At 39.0% G+C, this 24,999-nt stretch overlaps 1 protein-coding gene across 1 annotated transcript in view; it reads left to right on the forward strand.

Annotated features, from left to right (window-relative positions):
- The window catches only part of IL1RAPL1 (interleukin 1 receptor accessory protein like 1), a 1,127,211-nt gene that overhangs the window by 1,075,411 nt on the left and 26,801 nt on the right, over positions 1–24,999 (forward strand). The window contains exons 7-9 of the mRNA XM_043538004.1: positions 3,715–3,847; positions 6,547–6,692; positions 24,765–24,908. Of these exons, the coding sequence (XP_043393939.1) occupies positions 3,715–3,847; positions 6,547–6,692; positions 24,765–24,908 (423 nt within the window). The remainder of the gene's footprint in view (positions 1–3,714; positions 3,848–6,546; positions 6,693–24,764; positions 24,909–24,999) is intronic.

A 24,999-nucleotide genomic window follows, 5' to 3' on the forward strand; every position in this document is an offset into this window, starting at 1 on the left:
ACCTTAGGCTGTGATCTTCTCAGATCTAATAAACTAAAAAGTATTGGACTGGGATTGTACTTAGTAGGAAAGCGCCAGGAAAAACCCAAGGTGCTGGAGTGATGGTGATTCAGTAGGTAGCCCTCTCCATTTTAAGACAAAGTTGGGTAATGCCATAGTGGTACTTATTATCTGCTAAAGGAAACATATTTTGGGTTAGACAAACAACTGAGGTGCCTTCTTACCACTTGAGAGCAATAGAAATCCAGTGGCTGTATGTGAATGAGTAGGAGGCATTCTCCTGTCACAATTACACACAAATGTTTTTATCATAATTGTATTGTCAGGGATTACCCTGGTTTTACTCCATCTCTGTCTTTCCCCTTGCCAAAACTTCCTGCCAAAGCTCTGCTAGGACAATTTTGGGGCAGCTGGTCCTTTCTGACCCTCTGTTGGGACTGATAGTCAACAGTTAATTTTACCTTGTACTTCCTAGAAATTGAAATCAGGTACATAAAGTACTCTTAGAGAAAGCAAAAGTCTATTTCCTAGAAAACTAAACAAAGTCAAGGTTAGTGACATGGAACAAGAAATGTGACAACTGAGGTATCCCGCAGAAAATAAAAGGTCATTTGTATGAACCTGCTTCAGAATTGCTGTGAAAAGCTACGTGTGATGCCTAAACTCATCAAGAAAGTTTAATTACAAAGATATAGCCTGAAAGCTTACCAAGTTGTACTCTGTATTTGACCTACATTAGCTGAGCTTCTAATTCAACTCTCAACTCATTCCACTCAAATTATTTTGGGATTTGGAAAATCTAAACCCCTTCCCTGCTGCAGAGCTGTGTTCCATGGGGTCGCCCTGAGGTTACCAAAATTCCTCCATTATTCAGGAATTCCATGTCTTGCTTTCTGGTTATTAAATTAACCTTCTCCTCTTCCCTGTGCCAACTATTTGGAAACTCATGCCGACTTGATACTCGCTTTTAGCAATACCACCCATGACAATATATGTCAGGGAATTTCTCTGAGTATGGTTAGGAGGATGTGGTCTGTGACGCATGCTGTTGCTACCTTGCACTGAGTGAAGGTAAGCTTTCACAGAATGACCAATGATAATCCACTTGCGAAACAGCTGAAGGAAGGTAATAAGTGACTCTTGCCTTTAAAAATGTAAACATTCATTGCAAGGTTTTATGCTTTGTAGGTCTGTGAATAGGTCAGCAGGGGTGGAAGCCATATGTTTTCCTGGAAAACTGCAAATAAATTCCAATAAATAAGACTCTTATTAAATAGTTATCCATCTGGCTATCATACAGTTGTGACACAGAGGCCCATTGGTGGTTGACTATTCTGTCAGCAACTCTTAACAAGCCTGATAAACTCACTACAACTAACACAATGCTGTCATGATATTCACCTATAAAGAATGTTGTGTGAGGTATCAAATTAAAGCCAGTAACACTCTGGTCATTGCTATCATTGTGAAATGTGTGTAACTGCTATATGAGGAATTATGGATACTTACTAATATTAAGCTTTAAACACCAAACGCAGATAGAATCAAGTTTCCTTCCAGACAGGAGGGAGCATAGTTATCTCCCCACCTCTAATGTAAACTTAGCGTTGTGAGTCAAATTCAATAGGAGTTACATTTGCTAGTAAAGTGAACAGAAAAAACAAATTAACGGGGGATATGAAAATAGCATGGTGATGGCACACTGGAGACCCAGTGATAGGGGGAGGAGGATCTTATTTAGTGCACTTCAAAGTACACTTCAAAAGGATCCATTTCAAAGGTTGATAGACTATAAGAAGGGAAAAGAACCCCTTTGTTATCTACCAGTGAGGGAGCAAAAAGGACTGTGCTTTTTGCATTCATTAAAGTTGGATCCTGGCCCATGGGGCTGCTCATGCTGAGAGTTTGCTTTAGGTGATAAACTTATCTTAGACAGGTTTAAGCCTGCTAAAATGATTAGTCTATTGTTTTATTTGTAACCATTGCTGTTTCCATTATTCTTACACCATACTCACTTGAATCTGTGACTCTCCCTTCTTAGTTAATAAACTTACTCCCTTTTTACTATACATTCATATAAGTGTCACTTTGGGAGACAGAAAACTGGGCAATTTCTGTGAGTGTCCAGGCTGGATATTACAGGGGAATGCATTTCAAGGGCCCTTGGGATTGGGGTGCGCCTAAAGTTAACCTGCAAGCTAAAGTACAGGTTAGAAAAGTTTCTGAGAAGATTGTCAGGTGGCTAACAGACTGGAGTGACAGGGAGCTGATACCCAGTTTAATACCAGCAAATCTCTCTCACTGAGGCAGGTGGGTAACAAAGGTGATACATAATCCTGGATGCCCCCCAAAAGCATCACAACAGTATCCTGCAGTTGTTTCCAAAGGAAAATGGAAATAAGTTGTGCAAACGTTTGTTCATTTCATGTGTTGTCTAAGGACCAGATCCTCTCCACCAACTCATATTGAGTAATACCTTACTCTGCAAGTAGGCCCACTGATTTCATCTCTATTTGTAGCTCCGTTACAGACACTGTGGTAGTCTGCTAGTCTTTAGAGACCCAAGACTAAAAATTGAAAACGTAGATTGAAGATAAGTTTGGTGATCTTGATTTAGGGCCAATCCCAAAGAATCATAATACTCCCCTCATGCAAGAAAGAACAGGCCCTTACTCCTGAAACCACCACATAATTCTAGATAAATAGTCACTACCAGGGAAAAGAGCACACAATCGTTCAGAAGAGTTGACACAGGTTAAGACCAAGGTGCCTTTAGAGAGGTAAATGGGAACAATGAACACTGTACCTTTGTGCAGTATGTCTAACTGTAGCCAGCGTTATCAATTAGTCACTTTCACATGAACAGTATATATGTGAAGTATCGCTTTCTCTGTGTGCAAAATTAAAACAAACTGAATTAATGCAATGTAAGGTTGCACAATCAAATCAAACCAAATCAAATCAGAAACTGTACACATTAAGGTTCTTGCAGTAACATTAATTTAGTAACATTGCACGTTGTATTCCTGTTTTCCTTGTGTGGATTTCTGTTCGTATTTTAAAATATGGCTCACAAAATATGGAATAAGTACACAAATATATTATTCATGACACTTGACGTTCACGACTCAGTGAAGTGGCTGGGGTTGGGAATGTGAATCATATCTTTGGCTTCCACATAATGATTGCCTACTGACAGTTCTCTGCAGGGATAACGGAACAGGGAACAAGCACCTCTGCTTTTAATGGCTGTATCTTGGCAGTAGAAATAGCAATGAGGCCATCGGGGACTGTTACAGTAACTGCTTTAAACTTAAGCAAATACGGATTTGATTGAAAATATATTTTTTCATAACCTGTACCTATTTTGAATAGAAAAACATGGAAATAGACCAGATGTTTAGTCGATTTTTGTGTTAGGTAAATCAGCACACTAGCAAGTTGTTACGGACTTGATCCTGCATTCCTGTAAACCCAAACTCTCAGTGAAAGAATGCAAGATTGGCCCTATTTCTATATAATTTGTTTCTTCTTTTTGTTTCCAGAGAATTTGTTAAACATTGGTTGGAAATTAAACTACAACTAACTATATGTGCAAATCAATGATTTTTGCGGATTGATATAAGAGTTCAAAGGGTTTCTCGCAGCTGATTCAAAAATTAAATATTTTTGCAAATTTTGAAATAACATATTCTCTTTAATTCTCTGTAACAGGCAATTCTGCTAACCTAACCTGCCGAGCTTTCTTTGGATACAGTGGAGATGTCAGTCCTTTAATTTATTGGATGAAAGGAGAGAAGTTTATTGAAGATTTGGATGAAAATCGGGTCTGGGAAAGTGATATTAGGTAAAAAGCAACACTTTTGTTCTCTCAATCAAGATTAAAACTGTATTTGTTTTTATAGTGAATAGTATTGTGTAAAAGTAACGAATAGATTTTATTACTAACATGAGTATGAAAAGGCTGTGGGCCTGATTCTCTTCTGTTACACCTGTTTCATGTCAGTGTAACTCTATTGACTTCAGTGATATTACATCAGCGTGAAGCTGTGGAGTAGATTACTTTCGGAAAGGGGAACAGGGAAAGTGGAGGCGCTGGCAGGATTCTCATCTTAGTTTTAGCACCATAAAATCAGAATAAATGACACAGGAATGCAGTGATGTAACAGATTATAATCCATACAATGGCTTCATCAAGTAACAGAAAACATTTGCAGTATTGAACACTGAAAGGTTATTGAGAAGATGTCAAGGGACATAAATATGTCAAGAAACACGGCTCACAAATAAATACTTTTTAAAGCCATGGAGCATAAAATGTTGTGTCAAAAGCTGGCCTTTGTTTCCAAATATTATTGTTCCTGTTATATGTGAAGGGAATTACATTCAATTATTGTAGAAGAACTAGACCTCAAGAATGTTGCTTGTCTTCCAATGCCATGGTTTTCTTTCATATGGTCTACTTCTACCTGCTGAATACTTAGATACTGTGCAGCTGGGGAGGAATATCATATTCTTATGTTGCTTCTAAAAGTACTGCTTTAATTTGAGATTGTCTGTTTATTAGGAATGCTCTGGTTGACATACTCTAGAAAATCATGTACAACAGAGTTTCTCAAACTGGAGTCCGCGGACCCCGTGGGGGTCTGCCAGGGTACTCCAGGGGTCTGTGGGTCCTGCTCATCAACTCCTCCCCCCCAACTTCTCCCTCTCCCTCCCAGCACCTCCTGCATGCCAGGGAATAGCTATTCAGCGGTGTGCAGGAGGCGCTGGGAGGGAGGAAGAGGAGTGGGGGTGGGAGGTGCTCTAGGGAGGGGGTGGAGTCATGTCCAGGGCTACCAGCCCCGCTGGTAAGCTCCTCCCCTTCCCTCCCAATGCCTCCTGCACCTCAGGGAACGTCTGTTCCACAATGTGCAGGAAGCACTGGGAGGGATGGGGAACACTCGGGGGAGGGGGCGGAAAGAGGTGGGGAAGAGAAGGAGCAGTGGTGGAGTGGGGGGCCGGAAGAGATGGGGCGGAGATGGGGCCTTGGGGGCAAGAGGTGGAGTGGGGGAAGGGCTTGGGGCTGAGCGGGGGGCTTGGGGGTCTGCAAAAAATTTTAAATCAAAAAGGGGGTCCTCAGGTTGCTAAAGTTTAAGAACTGCTATGCACGATATGATTCTAAAGTATCTACATGGGTCTGAAAATAACCTTTTTCCACACAGTATATAAACCAGTACTCTGTGTGTGAATGTATAAGTGTGTGTGTTTAAAATATAGATAGTTACCAGTATAAAATGACAGCAAAGACTTTTTAATGATTTACATATGCAGTTTAGATTATAGGTATGTTATCCGCAATGAATACTTATGACAGACTAAAGTTAGCATATTTAAATTTAATCTCTTACTAAAAGTTTGCTACTCCATAGCCTTGTTAATCTGGTCTGATTCTCAAATTAAATCTCAATATCTTCAGACAAACTAAAGTAACAGAGGAAACCAAGTATCAAAACCAATAAGGCCATGCAAACATTCAAGGTTATTCGAGTCATGTTCCACCTCCCTCAGGTGATGGAAAGGTGGAGTCAGGAATATCTCACTCGAGTGTACTCTAATTTTATTCCACTGAGCCCAAGTCCAATACACCAAATTACATAGAATTGTGGTATGCTGTATTTCTTATTTAAAGCTCTCCTACAGCCTGTCATCCAGAGACTTAGGCCTTTAAAAAGTTTCAAGAAGTGATAATCCTCTTCACAACGGGCTTGGTTCTGTGTTTGTTCAGGGAGGACCCTGAAGAGTGTTTTCCATTTTATTTAGGCATGTTAATAGTGTGGGTGATGAGAGTTTGAAGCAATATCCTGTTTGCTTGGTTGGTTTTTTAAAACAAGTGCTGGGACTAGTGAGGGGACAATGGGTAGAAAGGGAAGACAGGTGGTATCTAAAGAGGTTTTTACTCAGGAGGTGCTTGCTTTTAATATCCACTTGAATGGTATTAACCAAGAGAACATTAACTGCTCCAGCTTTCACTGCTGGTTTATAACTGCTCAGTAAAATAAACATGAAGCAATGATTTTTCTTACTGTAAAAATGGCTATGCTGTTTCCTATTGAAATGTCAAAGCATCTCAGAAAATTGCCTTTGGATAAAAACAAAGCTTGGACCATACCGTTAGTAGCTCCCTCGATGGGGAATTAACCATTTGGAACCTCTCCAGACCTACACCATATCCTATCATTTCAAGAGATCATATCCTACTTTTAAGCAGCATGTAAACTTCTTATCAAGGTCTCCTTCCCAGGCCTCAATATGTTATCAGTGTGTGCATCACGCTGCTTAAGGAAGATAATTAACTGCAGCTCTCATTAACATCTACAAAGCCAAACCTCCTCATTAGGAGTGAGGAAGAAAAGAGCATAATATAATCTAATTAAGATTGGCTTCAAATTTGGCTATGGTTTGATGCAGAGAGCTGCAAATTGTGAGTAACATTATATCATGATTATCTAATGCTGTGACATGGTACAAAGAGACTATTATGTCTGAATTATTTCATTTCTGTAGAGTTATTAAGGAACATCTTGGAGAACAGGAAGTTTCCATCTCATTAATTCTCGACTCGGTGGAAGAAGGGGACCTAGGAAATTACTCATGTTATGTTGAAAATGGAAATGGACGCAGACATGCCAGCATTCTTCTACATAAGAGGGGTAAATATATGACTTTTTAACATAGCTACTGTACATTGTAATGATGTTGCATTTGTAAACTTTCCTTCAGAGGCTACCCTTAGCTTTATCAGCCTAAGATATTGAAAGGCAAAGGCTGATTGTTTGCTTCCCTGCACCTGTGAAGGTCTATGAAATAAACTAGGGAAGCCCATTGTTAACTGTGGTTGTCACCGCAAGAAATATAATAAAATAACACTTTTTAATAATGACTGTATACAAGATACATTCAACAGCTCATGGGTGTGGACACTGATAAAAGTTTAGTAGGCTAGTAGGGTAGGAAACTATTGGTAATATAACTTTAATCATTTTCTGTTTACAAAAAAAAAGCCCAAATATTACAAAAGTTATAGCTAATAGATTCCTGTTGAAAAATGTACAATAAAAGTCCCACTAGGAAATTTACTGCCTTTTCTGAATCACCCCATTTTTCAGAGATTTTAGTTCTAATGTATTTAATCCAAAGGTCTCAGAGGGGGACTATTGAGAGACAAACTTTTAAAGGTCTTCCTATTTTCACTGGTAACAGGTGCTTTGAGCCTAACTAATGGCCCACTGAGATAATTAGGATGAGACAGAAAGCACCTTGCTAAACAAGACTCTCAGTCCACTTGCACACTTTATCTCCTATAATGTATTCCACTTTGACTCATGCTATGCCTGGTGCTCTCAATACTCCAGCAAAATCCCATTGGCTTGAGTAAGAAATGAAAGATCAGGACCAAAGTCAGTTTTTTTTATTGTGCTTATTTTAACCCCTTTATTAAAGGGCCAGTTTCTTACTGTATTTCTCAGGTATCTGTTTACATTAAGGCAGCAGTCACTTCTTTAGTTTTAGTCTTGTCACATGAGAAATTTGGGTAAATCCAAAATGGGACCACAAGGGGAGCTATCATAAATAATAACATTTTATGTTTCTTTCCCACCCACTACAAAATAATAGAACAATAAGGCTTTGTGGCTATTCTACTGCACTAAGGTATAGCACTTATCTCATAAGAGGTAAGAATGCAGAAATAATCAAATGATCTGTTTGGCTTGGCATTTATACAGTAAGTGCTTTGCCATTTATTCTTGCAAGTATTGAGTTGGGAAATTAGTCTAAACCAGCTAGCACATCTTTGAAGTTTATTAATAGACCAGCAGGTAGGCAGGGGTCTATTCAGAGGTATTTGAACCCATGTCATGAGATCAATTCAGTAAACACTAGAAAACCCATAGGTTATCATTTAATAGTACAATTAACGTATGGATCTTTTAGGATAAATAATTTCAAAGTTTTGGTGAATTTAAAAACAATAATTCATTGACATTTAATTGATCTTTTTATTATCATCTCCCTTTCTGTTACTTTTCCATACCAGCAATAGCAGGAAGACTATGACACTACATAGAACCTACCCAAGTAGTAGTTTTGCCACTACCAGCCTTTTAATCTGGCAATGTACATGGCCTAATTCACTCTGTTCCTCCTGTATGCCTTCATGGAGCTGTCACTATAGCGAACACACCATAGCATGTAGCCTCATGATGACAGGCATATGAAGAAATATTCAGAAATTTAAATCATCATCCCAATGAGCAAAAAGTTAGAAATAGCATATGTTTTTAAAAATAGCTTGAATCTGAAATATTCATTTGAAAAGTGACCCTAGTGGGTCTGTAAAATGCAAAGGGTACCTATCATGAGCATTCTACGTACATTGCACTTTGACAACTGTTTCATTGAAATGAGAAATTAACCGTGACAGATAAAAATTCTAACTAGTCTCTCAGGTCTCCTAGAAGGACAAGCTTTGCACAGCTTGCTTGGTTTTCTGTAAATCACCATGGCAACATTCTGTTTTAGGTTTCTTGTTTAGACCCACATTTAGTCTCTGCTAGGGATGTGTATTTATTAATTTCTGATTATTTGGTGCAATCAGTAACTACCAATAAATTAGGGAAATTTTACATTAAACATTAAGAGACATCTAGAGCAGCACTACAAGTTTTTAAGTTTTAATTGCTGGCATTTTTTTGTTTTGCAGCTTGGTTTTTAAACAAGTAAAAATGCTGGATCTGGAATGCTTATTAGATACATAAACAATTGATTAAAACTTCATACACTCTATATACAATGCAATGTCACTGTTCAAAAAGAAAGTAAAAAATGAAAAGCCTTGTTGTTAAACAAAGACCTTTCCCAGTTGTATCAACTCAGAGTAATCATTGATTTAAAACAACTACCCCTCTGGTAACTCTAACTAAAAACGTTTTCTGTATTATATTATTATTAGGGATGTTTAATTCTAAACAACTGTCACTCAGTGAAGGCTGATCTCATGAGGTTAAGCTCACTCAGTGCTCTGAGACATTGAAAATGGTAAAATTACTCTGCAAATAGGGTGCAATACAGCCAGAGTCCATTTAGATAGATCACGGTAAGAATAACTGAGCTCAGGGATGGGATCTCAAAACTTCAGAGTTCTATATCTCTCTGCCATTCACTGTGTACCCTTGATCAACTTAGTTAACCTCTGTGTCTCAGTTTTCCTATTTGCAAAATGTGATAATATTACTTATCTAAATCACAAAGATACTTGAAAGTGTTTGTTTAGTGTTTTTAAAATATAAAGTGCTATACTGCATAAGAGTCAAGTATTATTTCTCATAACAATATCAGCATCATCTATGGACCACAAAGTGCTCTACAAACATCAGTCAAGTGTGAAGCATGAGAGTTCCTGTGAAGATGGTAGTGTACCCATTTAACATGGGAAAACTGAATTACAGAGAGATTAAGGTCCAGATTTTTCAAGGTATTTAAGTGTTGCACTCAGTGTTACAACATTTAAGTGATTTAGGGGCCTAAATCTCATTTTCAGAAGGAATTGAGGTACTTTGGGATTGAGGATCAGTTAGACGTTCTAATGCTGAGTGCGCAATCCCTCAATACCTTGAAAAATCTGGGCCTAAATGTCTTGCCCAGGTTAACAAAGAGAAACAGTAGCCGAAGGGATGGGAGGAGAACCATAGGAGTCCTCACTTCCATTCTCCATTCTGCTAAACAAAACCTCTTTACTTCCCCATTGTTCAGATCAAGTTATTTTCTTTTTATCCAAGAGAAGAGAATTATGCTTCTTGGGTACTGCTTCTTGATTTTGTTATCAGTGGTGACTATCATTTATAAATCTGGTACATCTTCAACTAGATTTTCGAACCCTCCAGAAATGGATTTTGATAGACAACCAAGCACAAGCTAATTAATGGCAGACCGTTTTATAATATATAATGTGTGACTCATGCACTGCAGTTTTATATTTCCATGGGGTTTAAATTCGAGGAAACAGGCCCACAGTTTACCAATATAATAAGTACTATAATGTAAGACGAGAGATAGAGAATATCCTTGAATAATGGTGTCTCCTGAAAAGCGAGACTATCTTTTGTCATAGAGCAAATCTTCCATGGTGATGTTTGATTACATGGTAACTTGGAATTACAAGATAGCCTTTAATTGCACATTAACTTTTGGGAAAACGTTGGCTGTGCATTTTAGCAGACAAAACACCACAGAGAAAGTGATCAAATGTTTCACCATGTCATACATTTTTATTTTATATGATTAAGAAGCAAAATATATAAACTAACATTATAACATTTTCTGTGGTCCAGCTGCCAGTGGGGCAGACACAAGGCTCTGCTATTTTCCCCTTTATTATAGCAGATCGTAGCCAATGTCTTTTTTGCAGCTTGGAGGCATGTCTTCTTGGCCCACTGTCCCCACTGCATTCTTGCCTCTTGCCCTACAGTAGCGGTCACACCAGTATGCTTGTTTGTTTGACTTACCTGTCATAACTGGTCTGCTGCCTTTGATCTTTATAACCTAGGGCTGGTCAAAACCTTTCACATGAAAGGTTTTCCCACTGGAAAATGGGGTTTTGTCAAAATCAGAATTTTCAGAAGGGAAAGATCCATTTTTGCCTGACTGTTCCAACGGGAAAATTGAAGAAGAGAAAAAGTAGTTGTTGCTCTGTATAATATATTCGGTACCACCCGCCTCCACAACGATGAAGCTAGAGAAGGGCCAGCTAATATCTAAAGTCTGGAGAAAGGATCTCATGTTTTCTACACGTGGTATTCCTAGTCCATTCATCCATCCCCAGAACATTGTTCTCTTGCGGAGAAAACACAGATGGTAAGGGACTCTGGCTAGATCAACAGAATGATGACAGAAAGATCAGCTTTCTTGAACTGAGTAAATTCAGGAGTCATATTGTACATGACGTAAAGTATCAGGGGGTAGCCGTGTTAGTCTGTATCCACAAAAACAACAAGGAATCTGGTGGCACCTTGAAGACTAACCGATTTACTTGAGCATAAGCTTTTGCTCAAATAAATCTGTTAGTCTTTAAGGTGCCACCGGACTCCGTGTTGATATTGTACATGAAGTTCACTTCTTCAGCCCTGAAGGGAATATCTCACTTGCACATGACATCCACTGAGACAGCCATGCATCAAGTCTACCAGCTCTCAGTCATGCAATTCTGCTGTCCTAATATCTCCAGATCAGCCTTAGCCTGGGTGTCAGTAAATTAGGTGGATAAGGTATGTAACTTCCAACATAGGTCAGAAAAATCAATTCATATATCATCTGGCCTTCAGTGTCAGATAACACAGATCAACATTATATAAAGCTCCCAGGTAAAATACAGGCGGTCTTATCTTAGCCAGAAGAGTAATGTTGCATCACCCTTAAGCAGGCATATTTCAAATAAGATATTCCTGGTTAAAAATGATCAGTTGTTTGTTCAAACTCTGGATGTTATAGTAATGCTGATAAGAAAAAAACATTGAGACCAGTGGACCTGAGAGATAATTTAGCATCGGCCAATCTCAATCTCAGTTAGCTTAATCTCCAAATCCTACTTGGTCGCTGGAATCCATATCCATCAGAATCATTTTCAGTTCTCTGCCCTGCCCTTTCAACTAGCTTCGCTCCCAAGAACATTCACCATAGAGGTTTTTAAGGTCAGGCTTGACAAAGCCCTGGCTGGGATGATTTAGTTGGGGATTGGTCCTGCTTTGAGCAGGGGCTTGGACTAGATGACATCCTGAGGTCCCTTCCAAACCTGATATTCTATGATTCTGAGTGCTGGTCACTATGAGTGCAGCAATGTAGGAGGGAGTTTCATTAATTCCCTATGTAGGCTGGCTCCTCTGAGCTCCTTCACTGTAGAACACAAAGTCATTGGAATGTCATCACAGATATTTCAGTGGTTGTCTTTGGTGGTGAAAACAAAACAAGGGCTCATTAAGGCCAACCCGTATAATCAGGCATCTCAGAGCCGGATACTATTTACATAGAATGAGAAAATATGTTCCTCCAAGGAAAGAATCTGGAGGTCAGAGACATGAATTAAAATCTTTTAATCATTTTCTCCTTTCCCAGGAGCCATTGCTCCACTCTGATTCTACTCAGCTCAGTCAATCTTAGTTGTGTCAATGGGTTATTTGCAAAAGCAAGGTACTTGCAGAAGTTGCTCGAAACTAAACTGGCTCCATGAGGATGTCAGAAGGCAAACAGAAGCTTAATGTGGGCACATCCTTGAATTTCCTCCAGGCTAATGAATGAGACCTCTCATGGACGTATCTCTGAGATCTTCATCCATAGGGAGCTAGCCACTAATGATGGGATTTAAGTCACTGGAAGCACTAGATGCTCAGCCCCTCTGAATATCAAACCATAAGAGAAATGGAGGACCTCTTGGACCAACCTATGGAGAAGAGAGAAAAGGTCCTGTAGAAGATAAAAATTCTCTCTTCCTCCTTGAGAATAAGAGAGTATTTGTCCTTATTTTCTATTCCCTTCAAACCACTTCAAACCATTGGGTAGAGATTTTAATTCCTTCAAGGTTTGTGCTTGCGAGCTTCACTCAGCAAATGGGTAAATTGGCTGCCTTTTTAAAATTCCTCTTACATTTTTCACCAATACCAGATACTCTGTCAGACTTGCTCTACAGCACTTTTCTCACAAATGCTTTTCACCTTTATTAGGATACAGCTCTTCCAGACATCTGTCTCATCCATCGCCCAAGGAGGAAGTCCTTCATTCCCTTTGATATTAGAAAGGCCCTTAAGATTTATCTTCTCTTCAAAACTCAAATGCAGTTTTCATCCTGCACAAAGGCCGCAAACTGGGATCACAAGCTTCCAGGCCAGGATCACCCTGTGGACCAAGAATAGTATTTCAAAATCACATAAGTGAGGGTTTTGTAAAAATCAGGACTCATTTGTTTAGATGCCTTTTGGCCAGAGTAAGGTAGAAGCTTTGGTGGAATAGCTGTGTGAGGCAGCCACCTGGGAGTCATTGCACATCACCACAAAACACATCCAAAGTAATATGATGGCTTTGGCACACAGTGTTTTCAGTCACTGAGATCTCAGGCCAGTCCTGCTGTGATAGACTGTTCTCCAACTCCCTTCTGTGCCCTCAAAACATTTTTCTTGGAATTTTAGGTAGCAACCCAAACATACTGAAATCTTTCGTGATCATCATGCACAGAAGTGAAGTGGAGAATCTGGTCAAGATTAATCTAGAGTCCATATCAGCCCAGGTCATGAGAGATTTGGGCAGACCCCTTACTGATAGCCTTTCAGGTAAAATTAGCAAAATGAATGTGCTTCCCTGGATACTGTATATCTTGAGAATCTCCCAGTTACTAGTCTTCCATTTTATTTTAGGAAAATTAGTGAATTTTTAAAAATATTTTTCTGGGGGTGGGGGAGATGAGGAGGCCTAGACTGGCTTTGTGTGAATTGCAATTCCCAGTCACATCTGGAGGCTTCTATTTCCCCATCTGGCAGCATAATCATACAGCCTTTATCCTTAGCCAGGCAGCCTTATGGCTCCAGAACACAACAAAGCTGATCCCTCCCTGGCTGCTGGTGGAACAAGAGTTGTTACATCACTTCCCATTGGCAGGAATACTGGATACAGCGTATTGACGTTTTCATCATAAAATGTCACCTACAGAATTGTCTATAAAACATGGGTCCCTTTGGCTCAAAAAATTAAATTCCATCCCTTCTCTCACACTGATGCTCTACTTTGGAGCAACCCATTGTTGACAATTGACAGGAAGCCATTAATGTGGAGAGGGTGGATAGATAAAAGGGATAATTTGGGTCTGTCAATTGATCTTAGAGGATCCGTTTCTGCCATTCAAGCACTCCAACAACAATATTGCCATATGACATATGCCGGAGGCCTCATGCATATCCTTGGAATTTTTAAATATCATAGACAGCAATTTCCTAACTCAAAAAGTGTTGCATTCAACATGGGGGATTCTGTATTAGACCTTGTTGTGGCAGACAAAGAGGAACTGATCACCAAATGAAAAATAAATGGTAGCTTAGGTACCAGTGATCATGACTTGTTCACATTTATAATGTAAAATACAATAAAGTCCAGACCACTGATATTTTATACACACTTGGTGCTTTAAAAGGGTCAATTTCATAAAGCTAAAAATAATTCTGAGCCAGATCAGCTGGGAGGAAGAATTTAATCATGAAAATATAAATGATAATTGGGAATTGTTTAAGAACATTTTACTAGATGCCCACAATCCCACAATTGAGGAAGAAGGCCATAGTGCTTTAAAAAATGGCCTGGTTTAGAGGGGAAGTGAAGGCAGTTATAAAAAAAATAAAAGTAATATATAACAAATGGAAGAAAGAGGACGTTGACAGTAGTGAATATTAATCATAATAGTATAATTGTAAAAAATTGATAAGGGAAGCAAAGGGACTGGTCAGCAGAGGCAAGGACAAATAGAGCTACTGTAAGGTGGGTGCAAAACTGGTTGGAAAACCATTCCCAGGGAGTAGTTTTAAGTTGTTCACAGTTATCCTGGAAGGGCTTAATGAGTGGGGTCCCGCAGTGATCAGTTCTGGGTCCGGTTCCGTTAACTATCTTCATCAATGATTTAGATAATGGCATAGAGACTACACTTATAAAGTTTGCGGACGATACCAAGCTGGGAAGGGTTGCAAGTGCTTTAGAGCAGTGTTTCCCAAACTTGGGACGCTGCTTGTTCAGGGAAAGCCCCTGGCGGGCCGAGCCAGTTTGTTTACCTGCTGCATCTGCAGGTTCAGCCGATCTCAGCTCCCACTGGCTGCGGTTTGCTGGTCTCGATAATACTTCATCCTGCCATGAGTGCAGGGGACTGGACTAGATGATCTTTCATGGTCCCTTCCAATTCTATGATTCTAGGAATACAAACTATCTGATCCAGCTGCATGGCATTACCTGCCGCTTAAGCATCCCTTGAAAGATGTATTTGGTCTTGATGCACTGGGAGTACCATAGGCTGCAGGATTGTTGTTGATGTAGACAGAGTTTCATAGATTCATAACCAGCTGTATAGCCTGTTGTGAATTCCTGACCCAAAAGACCCTGCCTAATTTAGATTGCCTGGAACAAAGCGTTGTATATGTCTTTGAACTCTAGCCAATGGGGAAGTGCCTTGCAAAACATTAAAAACTCTACTATCGATCTACTATTAAGGCTGATCGAGCAAAAAATTATTTCATTCACACTGGTTCCCACACAGGTTACAGTGCCCTGCCAAAATAGATTGCTGCTGTAATTGTGGGTCTCCCAGAGCAACACCGGCTCACATGTTTTGGGACTGTCCCAAGATACAATCCTTTTGGCTAGAAGTAGTCAGGAGATTAATATGATAATGGATACCTCCTTAAAAATTACTTCCCAGAACTGTGTTTTGGGATATATCCCATCATCTTGGAAGCTCTCCAACTCACTGAAAGCTTGGTTCTCTAGAGCAGTGCTTATAACCAAATGACTGTTATTGCTTAGATGAAACAGCAGACTGCCGCCAGGGATAGAAACTTGTCTCATTGACTTGGCTGACATGGCAGCTACAGAGCAGGTAACGTTTCAGAGAAAAGTGACCTCAGACAAATTTGAAAAATTTGATCTAACTTTTTAGAAACCTGTGATTAATTCCTGGCAGATAGAAACAGATGTAATTCTCCTTTCTCCTCCCTGTCCCTTTCCTTCCTTTTCTTTCCCTCCCTTCCCTTTTTTTCTGTTCTTCACTTATTTCGCAGGAAAAAATAATAAAATATAAATTAAAAAAATTCTTTCCCATGTCTGTGCTTACTGTTTGTATTTGGAGGTACTGTTTGTCAGTAAACATCTTCTGTGCTGGTGACAGACTGACTACAGAGGAACAGATGTCTTACCTGATAATTCCTTTCTATTGTCTGGCTACATCAGTGCAATTATCCATGTATGAGAACATACATTATGTAGGTCAGGATCAGTGGTTACTGATTCACCTGACTACAGTGTTCCCTAGTAAAATTGTTAAAGCCTCTGCAGGGCTTATATCATTTCTTCCCAGGCAGGGCTTTTTTGTATTCCTTCAGTTCCTTGGTTGCCTGTAATCCATTAGTTGTTTTCCTTTTAGAAAATAATTTTCATTAGTTAGGCTAGGGTGTTTAACCGCTTTGTTTTCAGCCATGGAAATCATCAACAATAAACTACTGAAGGTATTCCTGAAAGCTCCAAATAGGGCATTGGCTATAACTTGCCTTACTAGAGTAGAAAGACTGTCCCATTCAGTCAGACCATAGACACACACACACACACACAGGTAAGAAATATTGTTTGATCTTATTCAGAGCAATATCCAGTGGAATTCTTCAAGACATCAGTGTTTCAACTAAGTCACTGTACTAGGATGGTTTGCCTTATATGGTATAGAAGATCACTCTGTTCATTATAGGTCTAGCAGTATATAGGGATGATAACGTATGTTGAGGAAGCATAGGCAAGCTTAACTCAGAACTTGTCTTCTATGGGTTTGTGTCAGACTTCAAAATATTCTATTTACTTTGATTCTTTTAATTTTGTTTGCCATATTTATAATGGTGCTAAAATTCCATTTTCCAGAAAATTCCAGTATTTTATGAGTTTAGTTCCTCAGCTTTCATAGCAGATCTGTTGACAAAGTTTTAATGGTAGCATCACTGGCATGACACTATAATGCTGTTTTATGAGTTGAGGAGCTTGAGTAAGCCAAATTGCTCATCTCAAGAATATTCTCAGTCATTATGACTTGATTATGGCCTATATTCCACAGACTGATGGTAAGGACTGACTGTTCAGACTTGAGTGAGACAAGAAGGAGCAACTCCTTTTGTAACCTCCGCAAACAAACTATAGGTCTAATCGTTCCCTCTGCTGTAATGTACTGAAATTCTGTAAGACTTCCAAGATTTCAAATCTCATCATATGAGATATGTTACTAACAGGTTTTTACACTAGAATGTCTGTTAATTGTTCCTAATGACTTCAACAATTAGGCAAAAATGTAAGTTCCCAAAAGAAACAAAACTCTATTATAATAACTTTCTGAACCACTATGTTTGTTGATGTATTAAACATGTATATCTTATGTTATACAAAACTATCTGTTTATATGCTAGCAAAAGCTTTTTCCAGGTTTCACTCTGTAAGAGCAATAGAATGGGAATTAGCATCAGCCATTTTCTTAAATAAGAAATGATTGTAGAAAAAAAAAATCTAGTGGTCATCTAAGAAGCCTGCATGTTCTTTGTTTGTTGGATAATTCTAAGAGTTCCTAGTGTGATTCACAGTTGCTTTAGATATAGTTTATATACAGCCAAAAGCGTACATTTGATCTTCTCTCTGATTTTCCCCCTCCCCTCCCAAACAAAAAGTTTGCTGCCACTGTTATACACAATCTCAGTGTCTATTTTGAGACCAAATATATAACCCAAGACACTCTATAACCTTGTTTCATAAATCAGTAAGGCTATTGGCCTTTTCTTTTCCCAAGAAAGCTGCAGTATGGTACCTCCATGGAAAACCTTACCGAGTATTAAACTTACTCCCAGATCCCTGGTCTCTGTTAGGGCAGTGCTATGTTGCGAATTGGGATGTACATCCGATTTTTTTGTCAACAGTTCTAACAGTTTTCTTAGTCATTCTTGACTTAGTAGTCAACTTGTTAAGCACTTCAGACTCTGCTTTTACTGAGGACAGAATACAGTATCGCTCTGTGTGTATGTTTCCATTGCATCGGAGGTGTGACTGCGGGATATGCAGACTTACCTGTGCTAGCTTTGATCTAGCTAGCTGGAATAATGTCAGTGAAGCTATAGCAGCAGCACAGGCTGGCCACTTGAGTACATATCCAGGGACCTGGGAGAGCTCATACAGCCCATATTGCTACCCATCATGCCGCAGCTTCACTGCTGCTGTTGTTGTTTGAACTAGGTACCTCAGGTCTGTTTGCACATGCTTCAGTCACACTTTTGATGACTGTATGGACATACTCTGGGGTCCCCACCAGTGATTGTCCATGGGTAACAATATCTATGAACCTATTCCAGTTGTCTTAAATAAGAGGTTTCAGAGTAGCAGCCGTGTTAGTCTGTATTCGCAAAAAGAAAAGGAGGACTTGTGGCATCTTAGAGACTAACACATTTATTTGAGCATAAGTTTTCATGAGCTACAGCTCACTTCATCGGATGCATCCACTGAATGCATCCGATGAAGTGAGCTGTAGCTCACAAAAGCTTATGCTCAAATAAATTGGTTAGTCTCTAAGGTGCCACAAGTACTCCTTTTCTTTTTTCTTAAATAAGAGTAGATTTTATTGGCACATAGACATCATTACAAATGAAAGGATAGGTACAAAATAGTATATCTGCATATTCCAATGCTCTGTAAAGATGAACTACCATAAGCCAAACATTTAAATGATGAATTGTTGTACAGTCCTCATAAATGTCTTGTTTGCAAAAACAAACAAACAAAAAAGTACTTTTCCTCATCCAACTTTAATCTTTGTGTGTGTATCACTCTTTCTCCCAGCCTAAACATTGCCTGTTTTTCACTGGGAGTGTCTGTCGTATGACCCAAGGAAATGTTCCTCTGTTAGCCAGCCTTCTCCTTACATTATCGGAAACATTTCTTTTCTACGGTAAATTCACTTTGTTAGACAAGTTACTATTTACTTCAGCTGCCAAAACCATTTTTGTCAAGCTTGTGCTGTGTCCTACAGCACCACAGGTATGAATTTTAGTCATTATAATGGAATAGTTCCCTTCAAAATCCTATTGATTATTGTTAAGTTTCATGTAAGAACTCTCAACTCACACTTTCGGAGGTATAGGTTGACCTATACAAGCTGTGTGGCTTGATTGTCCAAGATAAGCAGAATCATGTACGAATATAGAAATGACAAAAATCGGTACCTTATGCCCCAGTGCTGCAGAGAATTATGTACATGCTTAATCTGAGGGAGTCTGAGTAGTCCCACTGCTTTTGATGAGATTACTCACAGTCCTTAAAGTTAAGAAATCTGTGTAAGTCATTTCAAGATTGAGGCCTGACATAGTAGTATAGTTACACAGCTATAAAATCCCATATCCATTGTAAAGTCCTGTGTGCCCCCTTTTGGTCTGGTGTGGTGCTGCAGGCGTGCCCCACCTCAATGTTTCACGGTAATAGCTTTGCCTGGGGCAAGGAGAAGCCAACAGACGTTAACAAAATGATCCTGTTTTAATAGGGCTTCAGGAAAAAGCAATTACAATAAACAGTTTGTTAGGTCCTCCCATTAGGACCCAGGTTCAGAGCTCCCAAAGTTAATGTCCACAACACCAGGTATCCCAGTCTGATTAGGCTAGTCTCCTGGAGCTTGAGAGAAACCACCACCCACTTCAGCCTGCCTGGCTTCTACTTCCCTGTCCGTACTTAGTTTCCTCTTTCTGTTTTATATAGCCTTGGCCTAGGGTAGGGCCGGGCAGGGCCTCCTTGATTACCCCAGGCTTTCCCTACTGTAGGTCCAGCCTGTCCCTTAAACAGGTAATACACTATTTCACATCCACTTATAGTTATCCATAATATCCAGAATATCTGAAGCATAATTTGTATGTAGTAACTCAGTTGTATACAGAGTAACAACTAGTCTCCAAAGGAAGCCAAATGAGTCTAAGATATGAAGCTCAGGGGATATATTTTCTTTGATTTACTTCTCCGTACAAATAAATAAATAACCTGTGAGACACTGCTGAGGAGGTTTATCAAAAAATAAAGCCAGGTGCAGATCAAAGATACATCCCAGAAGTGCACTTGATAATTACAGTAGGATTAGTGTAAAATGAGTGCATTTATTACCAGCCTTAACATTCTGTATGTTTAGAGAGGGCATGTGCTTTATTTTAATTAGTTGTTTCTTTCACTGGATTGTTTTGCCAAACCATCCTAATAAACAGAAAAAATGTAACCATTGGTCAAAATGCTTGTAGCAAATCTCATTTTAAATTGAAGCAATTTATTCAGAAACCAATCTACTACTGCAGCAGTAATCAATGTGTTTTCCCTTAGAGTAGACCCGTTCTTGTTTTGCTGAAGGACTATTGTTAATTGCCTGTATCTAAATGATTGCTCTGCTCTTAAATGTAACTCTTTGGCACTTGTTCATTTGTTGCGTTTAACAGAATGCCAGTTCCCCTAAGGTTCTGCCTGATAATTTTTCTTTACAATTTCCAACATTCAGTCTCAGTCCCTTAAAGAGGGCAAGGTTTGTAATTTTAACATCATAACACAAAAGCTAAACAGATTTTAAAAGGTTTAAGCTTTTTGTTTCTCCCCTCTGATGTGGAATTGTGCTGAAACTGAATCTTTTTAAAATGCTGCCACTCCAGGCAACTTGAACTTGAGCAGAAAAAGTACATCACACTTCAAAGAGAGGGTAATGCTTGCTTTAGCAACCAGGCCCAAAGTTTAATACAAAAGATAGAATAAAGCAATGGAGTGTGAAGACAAGTACGTCTTGCTACCTCTGCTTACAGTCTAGTGTTAATGGTCACTACATAACTATATCCAGCTATGATACATCACTTTTTATTGGTCGATGTCAAAGTGCTTTAAGGAAGTCAGTATCATTATCCCTATTTTACAGATTGGGAAATCAAGGCACAGGAAAGCTTAGTACGGCCCCAGTGGGTCAGTCAGGCTTGTACTCAGATGGCTAGCCTGTGCCACTACCACAACGGCCACACTGCAGTTTTTAGCACACTTGCGTGAGCAGCATAGCTAGTGCAAGTCTGTTTACCGGGGCTGGCAGGTATGCTTCCAGGTGCAGTGTAGACATACCCTTAGGATCAGTGAATGCTCTTATGAATTTTGCTGTGTTGCTCTGTCAATAGGTATGAGGCAATGCTATATGAATTCAGATTGATTTTATTAAAAGGAAATAACTATACATGCTATACCTGCTCTAGAGAGGTTTATAGTTCCAGTAGTGAAAATTGCACGAAAATGTACTTTAAAAGAGATGCTGTATTGACCAAAGTACTACTTTTCATATAGCATATTAGTTTGCACATTGATGGTGGAAAGACAACTATGTACAGTGTTTTCTGTTTAATCGCTCAATCGTTAATTTTGGGGAACATTTTGTTTTTGAATAGTAAAGTTTTTCTTGCCTTTAATGCAACATAACAGCAGGCATATAAGTGGTGTATTTTGCACCTAGCAACGTACCATATTAATTCCTCATATTCTGGTTACCACTGAACAGCTGCATCACATGTGGTGCAAAATGATAAACGAGCTGTTGTAAGCCAGTGTAGTGTAATTTCCATTTCCATTTATTTTCTAAAATATTGTATTACTAGCCTATGCAAACTGTATTCTTTTAAAAAAAGAAAAGGAGTACTTGTGGCACCTTAGAGACTAACCAATTTATTTGAACATAAGCTTTCGTGAGCTACAGCTCACTTCATCGGATTCATACTGTGGAAAATGACAGAAGATGTTTTTATACACACAAACCATGAAAAAATGGGTGTTTATCACTACAAAAGGTTTTCTCTCCCCCCACCCTACTCTCCTGCTGGTAATAGCTTATCTAAAGTGATCACTCTCCTTACAATGTGTATGATAATCAAGGTGGGCCATTTCCAGCACAAATCCAGGTTTTCTCCCCCCCCAACAAACCCACTCTCCTGTTGGTAATAGCTTATCTAAAGTGATCACTCTCCTTACAATGTGTATGATAATCAAGGTGGGCCATTTCCAGCACAAATCCAGGGTTTAACAAGAATGGTTTTAGAAGTTCCCAGAAGTCACCTACTACAGGACAGGCCTAACAAAGAAAATAACAGAACGCCACTAGCCGTCACCTTCAGCCCCCAACTAAAACCCCTCCAACGCATTATCAAGGATCTACAACCTGAAGGATGACCCAACACTCTCACAAATCTTGGGAGACAGACCAGTCTTTGCCTACAGACAGCCCCCCAATCTGAAGCGAATACTCACCAGCAACCACATACCACACAACAGAACCACTAACCCAGGAACCTATCCTTGCAACAAAGCCCGTTGCCAACTGTGCCCACATATCTATTCAGGGGACACCATCACAGGGCCTAATAACATCAGCCACGCTATCAAAGGCTCGTTCACCTGCACATCTACCAATGTGATATATGCTATCATGTGCCAGCAATGCCCCTCTGCCATGTACATTGGGCAAACTGGACAGTCTCTATGTAAAAGAATAAATGGACACAAATCAGATGTCAAGAATTATAACATTCAAAAACCAGTCGGAGAACACTTCAATCTCTCTGGTCACTCGATTTCTGATCTCAAAGTGACTATCCTTCCACAAAAAAACTTCAAAAACAGACTCCAACGAGAGACTGCTGAATTGGAATTAATTTACAAATTGGATACAATTAACTTAGGCTTGAATAGAGACTGGGAATGGTTGAGTTATTATAAAAAGTAACCTATTTCCCCTTGTTTATTCCTTCCCGCCCCCGCCCACTGTTCCTCAGATGTTCTTGTTAAACCCTGGATTTGTGCTGGAAATGGCCCACCTTGATTATCATACACATTGTAAGGAGAGTGATCACTTTAGATAAGCTATTACCAACAGGAGAGTGGGTTTGTTTTGGCGGGGGGGGGTGGAAGAAAACCTGGATTTGTGCTGGAAATGGCCCACCTTGATTATCATACACATTGTAAGGAGAGTGATCACTTTAGATAAGCTATTACCAGCAGAAGAGTAGGGTGGGGGGAGAGAAAACCTTTTGTAGTAATAAACACCCATTTTTTCATGGTTTGTGTGTATAAAAACATCTTCTGTATTTTCCACAGTATGCATCCGATGAAGTGAGCTGTAGCTCACGAAAGCTTATGCTCAAATAAATTGGTTAGTCTCTAAGGTGCCACAAGTACTCCTTTTCTTTTTTTGCGAATATAGACTAACACGGCTGTTATCTGAAACCTGTATTCTTTTAAGTAAGCCTCCTCCCTACAGACCAGAAAAGTACTGAAAGTATGAAATAACAAGCACTGATCTTAAAAATGTTAACACAAAGGAGTTTCTACCACAGTTTAGAAAAGAATTATATGGAATGTAAATACTTTTATTTTATTTTATTTTATTACACTTCTAGTGTCCTCTGGGGAGCAATGAAACCTTTTTAACAGTTGTGTGTATCAGAATAATAAAAAGTGTCCATTTATTGGTAGAACATAGTAAAATTAAATGGAACTTTTCTCTAATCTTTTATTTCTTTAATTAAATTGTATAATAATGTATTATTACATATACATAACCAAAAAGTTCACCTGGATAACATGAGGGTTTACATTGCTTAACCCAAGTACATGCTGCCCAAATGGAGGTAAATGTTACGAAGACAGGATGTTGTTTATAGGGCACAGTGCCCCTTAGTAGTGCATTATGTAAAGTTTTCCTTATGGAACTCTGTATTCTCTTCCAGTTAGGCTTTTTATCAGCCAAAATGTGTCCATTCAATTTCTAAGTCCTGTCCCAGTCCTTCTTCAGAACTGGGGGTTAGAAATATTTAAAATTAATTGGTTTTCCTGGGATATACCAAGTTACTGTTCCTCTCTACTTTTAATATAGCAAACAAACAAAACCCTTGGAGCTTTGCACTGTTTCATATCTTTTTTTTTTCTTTTCGCACTCTGATTTCTTATTTGAAAAGTAGTGAGAATCATAACAAAATGGACTCAAAAGAGTTACTTCTGCTTTCTTGAGTATTCATCTACTGAAAGTAGGATCAACAAACAATGATGTCTATCACTTATTGTTATTATCTGATAAATGACATCACTAAGGAGATTGCTGTTGTCAGACAGATAGTGCTGCATTTGATTGGATTCTTCCTCCTGAGGGATTGAGCTACATGACAATGATCTCCATCTATCATGTGAATCTTCAGTGGTACAATGTAACAAAGGAAGAGTGGTCATGCTCTGAATCTGAATGTCTGAATTGACAAATTGGGATGATTTGCAACATCTAAACAAAAGCCCTCCCTGTTTAGGGAGAGACAGGGGGAATAACGATGAATTACAGATCAACAGGAAACTGTCAAAGATATTAACACATAACTGAGGAATGTGGTTTTTGGGGTTCCAAGGATGATTTGTCTTCATATCCCACAAGCATTTTTATTTATATTTTGAAAAAGTAAAATGGTTATCTTTAATCTAATGCAATTGACAGAAACCCAACATGAAACACAGTTGTGTGTTCTGATATTTTGTGTGAGGTGTTGGGGAGGAGGGTTGTGTCTGCCTTCAGCTCCACAAAAGGAGAGCAGTTATATGTGCTTAAAATATGACTGCTGTGACATAATATATCTATTGCGAGCAAAACAGTGATATACAGATATATATTAAACCTGCACAGAACATTGAGTAAAAACAGTTGACTGACTTTTCACATAACCTATTTAACCATGTGGTATGAGGGTATTTACATATATATATAAAGGAAAAACTGCATTATCTGTACGTTTCTCAGAGGGTCCCATGAATAATCTGGAAAATTAAATGCAAAAATCCTGCATTTGCATTCTACTGTTATCTTCAACCTGCAAAATATCTCCAGTGTTATCCTTTCTCCAGTTCTGAATGTGGTTGTTATTACATTTTATAATTCTTTTCAGAGCTGATGTATACAGTTGAGCTTGCTGGTGGGCTTGGTGCTATTCTGCTGCTGCTTGTTTGTTTAGTGACTATCTACAAGTGTTACAAGATTGAGATTATGCTCTTCTACAGGAATCATTTTGGAGCTGAAGAACTAGATGGAGGTAAGGCATCTTCTCAGTATGTTTCCTACTTTCTAAATGTGCCGGTCTCTTTTTTCAAGTGGTTAATTTTCATTTTGGAGCAAGAAGTGTT

This window comes from Chelonia mydas, chromosome 1 (genome assembly GCF_015237465.2).
Source record: "Chelonia mydas isolate rCheMyd1 chromosome 1, rCheMyd1.pri.v2, whole genome shotgun sequence".
Classification (NCBI taxonomy): Eukaryota; Metazoa; Chordata; order Testudines; family Cheloniidae; genus Chelonia; species Chelonia mydas.